Source organism: Coccinella septempunctata, chromosome 5, assembly GCF_907165205.1.
Source record: "Coccinella septempunctata chromosome 5, icCocSept1.1, whole genome shotgun sequence".
In the NCBI taxonomy this organism is placed as follows: Eukaryota; Metazoa; Arthropoda; class Insecta; order Coleoptera; family Coccinellidae; genus Coccinella; species Coccinella septempunctata.
In genome coordinates this window covers 36,265,707-36,273,304 of record NC_058193.1, presented here as the reverse complement: position 1 = coordinate 36,273,304, position 7,598 = coordinate 36,265,707, and the positions used below count along the sequence as shown (strand labels likewise).

The window sequence follows — 7,598 nt, the reverse complement described above, 5'->3', positions numbered from 1 at the left end:
CTATTTTTAGTATTCGTAGTGAATTCGCTCCCATTGAGCCTAAAAATTCCCTGATTTAATTGAAGACAGAGCAACAGGTCTTGCCCGCATTCAATATCGTTTGGTACCAGGCACCAAACCTTGACACATTTCCCAAACTACCCTGACCTGCTATTGATTCAATCTGCTCAGTTCATGAAGATGTAAAATAACATGGGAGCATGTAACTGCAAAGTAAAATACAGATGCAGGAAAAAAAAGAGCAATGAGCAAGTAGGATCAACCCTAGATAGAGTGATCAGTCAATCGTCCAATGAAGACCAGTGCTTGTTATACAAATTAGCTAATTACAAAAAGGGTAAAGTAACTCGAGGTCGACGTCAGCGTAAACTGAATAAACAATTTTAGGTGGTGAACTCATAGACGCCTATAATATTGGAGGTTTGGTAGAGGTTGAAAAATTGATACGCGATCAGTTTGGCCAGTTGATGTATCAAGATGGAAAGGGGCAGATTATCAACAGATCCGAATATCTGAGATGGAAATTCAGAGATTACGATCAAGTCACCTTGCCAATCGAAGCGTCTTTGAGTCGTTTCGATCCTTTAGGTAAATGGAATGACCATGATGCCTGCTGGCAAATGCAATACAGGGGATCTCTAGGTGAAACTTTATTGCATGTTCTGATCATTTGCGACACTAAAATTCACACCAGACTTGCGAGAACTCTGATTAGGTGTTTTCCTAAACTAGCTGTTGATGTGGTGGAAGGGGAAGAGTATTTAGGTAAGTAACCTCCGACTAAAACCCATTTTTCCAACCACGAGATAAAACACATCTGGAATTCATAGATTATTTTCGATTATGCAGGTGCTAGTGCACTCCATCTGGCTATAGCTTACAGCAATAACGAGTTGGTACAAGATTTGGTGGAGGCTGGTGCCAATGTGAATCAGAGAGCTATAGGTTTGTTGTGGATTTAAAAAACATTGGACAATCCCACCACCACACTTTTTTCAGGTAGTTTTTTCCTACCTAGGGACCAGCAGAAATCTAAACCTGCCAAAAACACAGAGTATGAAGGCCTAGCCTATCTTGGAGAGTACCCTTTAGCCTGGGCAGCTTGCTGTGCCAACGAAAGTGTATATAATCTTCTTTTGGATAATGGTGCTAACCCTGACTTACAAGACAACTTTGGAAACATGATTTTGCACATGGTGGTGGTGTGTGATAAGTTGGTCAGTTGCAGGAGACAATCTAAGATTTTATCTCAAAAACTTCCTTTGTAGGATATGTTTGGATATGCACTACGACACCCTAAGCTACCTGCTAGTAATGGCATTGTTAATATTGCAGGATTGACACCATTGACTTTGGCCTGTAAACTAGGTGAGAAGATCAAGCACCATAATTAATTGTAACTATTAACCTAGCTCATTTTAGGTCGAGCAGAAGTGTTTAGGGAAATGTTAGAACTGAGTGCTAAGGAATTTTGGAGGTACAGTAATATTACTTGCTCAGCCTACACATTGAATGCTTTAGATACCCTACTTCCTGATGGCTCTACAAGTGAGTAACATAATGATAAGTTTGTCAGTTTTTCTCAATTTTTTTTGGAAAAGTTATGCTTGAAGCTCTGCATTCTCTTCTTCAACCTCTCTCTGGTGAAAAATTTGGTATAGAAAACCGAGATTCGTAATCACATATCAGTACCGACTTTTCAGATTGGAATTCTGCACTTTTCATTATTCTGAATGGAACAAAGGAGGAGCATTTAGATATGTTGGATGGTGGCATAATACAAAGATTGTTAGAGGAAAAATGGAAGACATTTGCTAGAGTACGACACTGTTTTTCTCAGAAAAAAACATTAACTTACTTGAGTCATTTTCAGAACCAGTTCTTGAAAAGATTACTTATTCTCATTCTCCATCTAGTACTATTATCGTTGGCGGTTTATTTAAGACCTGAAGATCCTGATGAACCTTTATTGGTTTGGAGCGATGAACCCCAAATAATCTCAAGGTGATCCAAAGTGATTTGTGAATTTTCAGAAAGTGTACCTCATTTTAAATGGTCTTTTGTTCTTTTTTCAGATACGTCTGTGAAGTGGGTACAATTCTGGGCGTGTTGAGCTATGTAATTTTACAGCAGGGTGACGAGATTAGAAATCAAGGATTCTGGACATTCTTGAAACAACAAGTGAGTAATTTCAAATTCCTAAGCGATAAAAACAGAAAATTTCGCATTCTAGTCGAATTCCCCTCCGAAAATAATATTTTTGATATCGAATCTTGCAATTTTGGCATGCATTCCACTGCGAATATATGGGGATAAAAACACGGAAGAAGCAATACTTGGTTTTGCTGTACCAGGATCATGGTTCTTGCTCATGTTTTTTGCTGGGTTAGTTTTGCCTTTATAATTTATATTTCAGTCTTATGAATTATACGTGTTTTCAGTGCAGTTCGTTTAACTGGACCCTTCGTTACCATGATTTACAGTATGATCACTGGAGACATGTTAACATTTGGAATTATTTACAGCATCGTTTTATTTGGATTTTCTCAATCGTTCTATTTTTTGTACAAGGGTTTTCCAGGTGTGAAATCCACTCTTTATGAGACGTATGCCACGACATGGATGGCTCTTTTTCAAATAACACTGGGAAATTATGATGTGAGTGGTTTAGACAGCGACTTTCCAGTAATTTTGGCCGCCTCTATAGATTACAATATACACATTCTTTCATTTACTGCAAAACAGCAACTGTTTTTCCCATTCATCAATACAAAAACCCTTTTTCAGTATCAAGAGTTGTCATTAACAACATATCCAGGCATAAGCAAAACCGTATTTGCTTTATTCATGGTATTTGTCCCTATTTTACTCCTAAACATGTTGATTGCAATGATGGGAAACACATACGCCCATGTCATTGAACAAAGTGAAAAAGAATGGATGAAACAAGTGAGTGATCTTATTATAATTATCCCTACGTTATTTTCTGTCATATTTGTTTTTTAGTGGGCCAAAATAGTGATAGCTTTGGAAAGAGCTATACCACAAGCAGACGCCCACCATTATTTACAAGAGTACAGCATCTCCTTAGGGCCCAGCGAAATACCAGGTACTGAACAAAGGGGTGTAATGGTAATAAAATCAAAGAGTAAAACCAGGGCAAAACAGAGAAAAGGCGCTGTGGCGAATTGGAAGGTATTTAAAAATAATTTTTGGGTTTATGAAGAACTGAGAAATATTTTTCTAATAGAGGGTTGGCAAGGTGACAATCAATGCTCTGAAGAAAAAGGGACTAACAGGAGAGGAAATGCGGAATCTGATGTGGGGTAGGGAATCCATAAACACACCGATCAAATTGAAAAAGTAAGTTTTGAATTATGCACGATAAAACTGTAAATATCGACATTGAATCGATTTTAAGCACTAAGCAGGCAGTTAAAACTAATCGCGCTGCTAATTTTGGAGCTTTTGGGGAAGCTTTGTCGTCAGCTTTAGATGTGATGGCATTCACAAATGATTTGAATATTGATGGAGGGACAGAGCCAAATATCGTCCAGGCTTTGACCATTCAAAATGAACAACAGGTAATGTCCAGTTTTAGTTAGAGTCGACATAATAGCGATATTTTTTCAGACGAAGAGTAACAGGATTAATGTGGATAATTCATTGCAGTCAACAGGTAGGTTATTCCAGGTGATGAATAAAATAATGTGAAATTTTTGAATCATTTCTTTTAGGTGCAACGATTTTGCAAACCCTTGATCCACCACAAGATTTCAAACTAACCCCAGAACACTTTGAAAAAAGTAAACTTCAAGGAATTCCCGAAATAAAATACAATCAGCCAATTCTACCTGATAAAGACAACGACCCCCTCAGACTACTAGTGATATATTCAGAAGATTCAAAGTGTGATCCTGAAATACTCAAGCAGTTGGCATTCGCAGCAGCAAACTTAAAAGATATCGAAAAGGTGTCTGCAAAGCGTGAAGCAGGTGTTAAAGTATTAGCAGGAATTTTTGCGGGAACGGAGGAATTTGTCAAGAAAGTGGAGCAAACAATGAAAAAGACATATTCTATTCTTGACCCAAGCGACAGTGATGGTATCGGAGGTAGATATTTGATTCATGAATATTTGCCGAAAAAAAAATTATGCAATTTTAGGAACAAAAATCCTCGGACAAATATCCAGAAATAGAAGAGCTAAATCATCGACGAAGAGGCTTTCAGCCAAATTGAAAGAAGACAAACAGAAATTAGTAACCAGCTCCGATTCAAGTTCAGTTGACACATTGAATATAGAAGATAGCAAAGTTTTGGATTCTGACTACGTTGAACAAAAAATCGATGATATTGATGAATCTAGACCACTGTCCCCAGAAGCAGCACTATGTGAAGAACCAATGTTAGATTAAAATTATTCGAGATTTCTTGTGCCCCATAATTAAAATTTCAGGTCTCCAGTAATCTGCCAAACAGGACTAATCCAGGAATTAGGTGAAGGGCATCCGTCACAATCAGGAAATGTGACACTAACAAAGAAGAAAAGACCAAAAACCGGAGTCAAACATAACAAGTAAGTGAGGTACATTAGAAGGTATCGTTGTCATTGAAAAATTTTTCAGAGTCACTCCTGTAGATAAGAGGACCCCAAAATCTGCTTGCGATAAGTTGAATTCAGACAGATCTGAATCTCCAGATCCACTAGAACCATGGAGCACAAGAAAAATCGCTAATATGAATAAGATATTAGCTTGGGAGGATGACCATGATAGCATGTAGCTTTAAAATTTAATTTTGTTTGAAAGCTAAATTTTTTTACTGTATGATTATAATTTTTCAATATCAGCTCTATTTTCTCTATTTTATCCCCCGAACTCTGAATTTGAAGCCACAAAAATATTTTTTTTCGAAAATCACTCTTCTCATCAATAGCTGATGTTTTAAAGGATTTGAATCTAATTTAAATCTGGTTTCAAATTGAAAAATATCAATTATTCACATCTTTATTATTTACACATTAAAGATTTCAAAACATTCACCATATATTTAAAGTTTTCTCTTTCGGAAATGATCACCTTCAACATTAGGCGAACATTTTCGGTATTTCGAAACCGTCTTTAGGATTGGCCAACTTATGCTTCACCAGATAAATAGAAATGATTTCAGCCACCTGATGTGGCTGATCTTCATGAATAGCATGACCTGATTTGGACAGAACTCTAAATTGAAATTTACCCTGCATTTGACCAACAGTAAGAGCAGTATCTAAGCCGTTCACGTTTGCCAAGAGTAGAATTTTAGGGACAGGTACATCTAAAAACTTCTGAGATAGTCCTTGGAACCAGCCAGTCCAAAAAGATTCAGTCTTTTTAAGATCGATCCTCCAAGCATAAGCAACTGTTGGAGTGGATGTCGTTGATTTGACTATGGGAATAGATGAAGCTTTTGGAGGTAAAGGGGGTTTGCCAAAATTTTCTTCTTTAGTTTCGTCAAAACCTTCAGTTTCCTCTTGAATTGCGAAATTATTTGATGAATCTAAAATGAATAAAGCGTCTTGCATACCATCACGATCACATTAAGTTCTCAAACTCACCACTACTGGCCAAAAGTTCTTTATTATCAACTTCAATTATTTGGCCAGGCATGGATATCCTTGCTGCTTCAATATTCCTGGTCTGACCACTTTTGAAACACCACTGTATAGCATTTTCTATACTTTTGAAACTTGATGGCCTTCCCCGTAATATATTCTGCATAGATGACAAAGCCTCTAAGGCAGTACCTTCAACAACATCAATAACACAAAGACCTGCGATGGAATCTATGTAATGAGCAGCATCTACTGCTACAGCTCCTCCCATACTATGACCAATTAGAATAATAGGTACCTCATTATTCTCACATATTTTTGCTAATACATCCACAACATCCTAAAATAATTCAAAATAAAGTAATGCCACCAATTACCATTGAAACTGTTATTACTCTTGATAGTGTAGCGAGAGCCAAGTTTGAATCGTCATTTGTTGATGATGATCCATGTCCTCTTAAATCTATAGCTATAACCTGACATTCTATATTTTTACAAATTTCAACAGCAAAAAGGGCCCAGGTCAGCCCAGAATAACCACCTCCATGAAGACAACATAAAATTGGGCCAGTATTCCCTTTTTTATATACATGAAAACTTCCATTACCTGTTACAATATCTTCCTCAGTATCAAAGTAGTCTGAAGGGGGTAAAGGTGTGAAGTCGGTGGGACTCCTCACCAAACCAAAACCACTGGGATTTTTATTTAATACTGATTTTCTTAAATTGGACATATTGATGGGTTAAAAGGATAATTATGGAAAAACAGTGTTTGCTGAATAAGAAATAATTGAAGGTTGGTCATCAACCATTGCTCGGAATATCAATTCCCTCAATTTAAGATACTTTGCTTTGCTGTACTACTGGATTATTGTTTATGAATTTGTTTATAATTTAATCGAGAGCAACCACCACAGAGCATCAAATAAGATGCACAGATTACAGAGTAGACTGTCTGTCACTAGACTAATCACCACAGAACGCTAATTACTGCGGTTTCTCATTTCCGCAGACGAAAGCGATCGCGATCCAAAGGCTTTTTTATGTTTCAGAAACCAAATAAAGTCTTTGGGAAATCCTTGATCATTGTAAATTATTTTTCCGGCTCCCAACTCTCCCTTACACTATCCAGTTTGATTTAAAAACAAAATTAGGAACTCTTGCTTGCAAAAGAATGAAAAAACAAGTCTATATTCCATCTCATCGATAAAAGTTTTTAATTGTATGTCAAATTTCTTGGTAGACGTAATTTTTTTCAAATTTAAATTTTCGCTGTATAAATTTTCTGAAACAAATTCAAATTTCATAACTAATGCACTACACATTCGATTAGCAAGATGATGAAAAGCGTGGGATATGAAAGATTTCTTAAAGAACGTTACACTAAAGAAGACGAATTATTCCAAGTATATGATACTTATACACCAAACTACAACAGTGAGTTCTAGAGATGCTTGATAATGGATAAATTTGAAATCTGATCATTTCAGAGCAAATTATAACGAATAAATTCTACTCCAAATATGAAGTAATTGATTTGTCTCGAGCTAATCCAGATATTGTATCGAATATTTATAAAGCTAAGGAGAGTAAACCCAAGGATAGAAAACCTTATCCAGAAACTGTTAATCAAAGGTGTGCAAAGCAAAATTATTCCTCTCCGTTTCATTTCTTTTATTTTGCCTTGGTTGAAAAGATGCCGTCGTTTTTGAGATATTCGGAAAAATTATTTTTTATTTAAAAGAACAAGTTAAGTTAAGGGATATCAGTAATGAAGAAATGTATTTCGTTTTTCAGTTATGGATGGTTTTCAGAACCCCTTGTCCCCTTCGATAGAAAAGATTCTAGATTTTATTTCCCTTGTAGGCAAGCTCCATTCATAACGCAAGAAATTAGAATCAAGAATGATGTTTGTAGTAAGAGAGTTGTCGGGTCCACTTCGTTGAAGCTTTAAAAATTTTTTATATTATTTCAAGAGGAATATCGTCATTTCATTAATAAATAT

General features: G+C 36.2%; 3 protein-coding genes across 3 annotated transcripts; 2 read left to right on the top strand and 1 right to left on the bottom strand.

The window, feature by feature from the left end:
* The first annotated feature begins 22 nt into the window (after positions 1-22).
* Positions 23-4,848, top strand: LOC123313493. The gene is made up of 20 exons (XM_044898402.1): positions 23-337; positions 388-765; positions 850-945; positions 1,000-1,217; positions 1,269-1,368; positions 1,423-1,548; positions 1,704-1,819; positions 1,874-2,004; positions 2,076-2,181; positions 2,234-2,385; positions 2,442-2,658; positions 2,788-2,949; positions 3,007-3,195; positions 3,251-3,363; positions 3,422-3,584; positions 3,634-3,679; positions 3,738-4,112; positions 4,165-4,405; positions 4,457-4,576; positions 4,626-4,848. Exons 1-20 carry the CDS (start codon positions 193-195, stop codon positions 4,780-4,782), a joined length of 3,351 nt encoding a protein of 1,116 aa, XP_044754337.1. The 5' UTR covers positions 23-192; the 3' UTR covers positions 4,783-4,848.
* Positions 4,849-4,992: 144 nt separating this feature from the next.
* On the bottom strand, positions 4,993-6,551 carry LOC123313055 (protein phosphatase methylesterase 1). The gene is made up of 3 exons (XM_044897748.1): positions 5,989-6,551; positions 5,597-5,933; positions 4,993-5,538 (listed from the first exon to the last, which is right to left on the bottom strand). Exons 1-3 carry the CDS (start codon positions 6,325-6,327, stop codon positions 5,087-5,089), a joined length of 1,128 nt encoding a protein of 375 aa, XP_044753683.1. The 5' UTR covers positions 6,328-6,551; the 3' UTR covers positions 4,993-5,086.
* A 160-nt stretch (positions 6,552-6,711) lies between these two features.
* Positions 6,712-7,586, top strand: LOC123314220. Its single transcript, XM_044899362.1, has 3 exons — positions 6,712-7,030; positions 7,084-7,228; positions 7,391-7,586. The coding sequence occupies exons 1-3, from the start codon at positions 6,931-6,933 to the stop codon at positions 7,545-7,547; spliced, it is 402 nt and encodes a 133-aa protein (XP_044755297.1). The 5' UTR covers positions 6,712-6,930; the 3' UTR covers positions 7,548-7,586.
* Positions 7,587-7,598: the final 12 nt, after the last annotated feature.

What these genes read in the sequence shown, in the direction of transcription:
- LOC123313493 (XM_044898402.1), top strand. Translation starts at nt 193, where the DNA reads ATGGGAGCATGTAACTGCAAAGTAAAATACAGATGCAGGAAAAAAAAG. An exon ending in CCATTCAAAATGAACAACAG is followed by an intron (nt 3,585 to 3,633) that starts GTAATGTCCAGT and finishes ATATTTTTTCAG; the next exon opens with ACGAAGAGTAACAGGATTAA. An exon ending in CGACAGTGATGGTATCGGAG is followed by an intron (nt 4,113 to 4,164) that starts GTAGATATTTGA and finishes ATGCAATTTTAG; the next exon opens with GAACAAAAATCCTCGGACAA.
- LOC123313055 (XM_044897748.1), bottom strand. Translation starts at nt 6,327, where the DNA reads ATGTCCAATTTAAGAAAATCAGTATTAAATAAAAATCCCAGTGGTTTT. An exon ending in CTCTCGCTACACTATCAAGA is followed by an intron (nt 5,934 to 5,988) that starts GTAATAACAGTT and finishes GAATTATTTTAG; the next exon opens with GATGTTGTGGATGTATTAGC. An exon ending in AGAACTTTTGGCCAGTAGTG is followed by an intron (nt 5,539 to 5,596) that starts GTGAGTTTGAGA and finishes TATTCATTTTAG; the next exon opens with ATTCATCAAATAATTTCGCA.
- LOC123314220 (XM_044899362.1), top strand. Translation starts at nt 6,931, where the DNA reads ATGATGAAAAGCGTGGGATATGAAAGATTTCTTAAAGAACGTTACACT. An exon ending in TTATACACCAAACTACAACA is followed by an intron (nt 7,031 to 7,083) that starts GTGAGTTCTAGA and finishes TGATCATTTCAG; the next exon opens with AGCAAATTATAACGAATAAA. An exon ending in CCAGAAACTGTTAATCAAAG is followed by an intron (nt 7,229 to 7,390) that starts GTGTGCAAAGCA and finishes TTCGTTTTTCAG; the next exon opens with TTATGGATGGTTTTCAGAAC.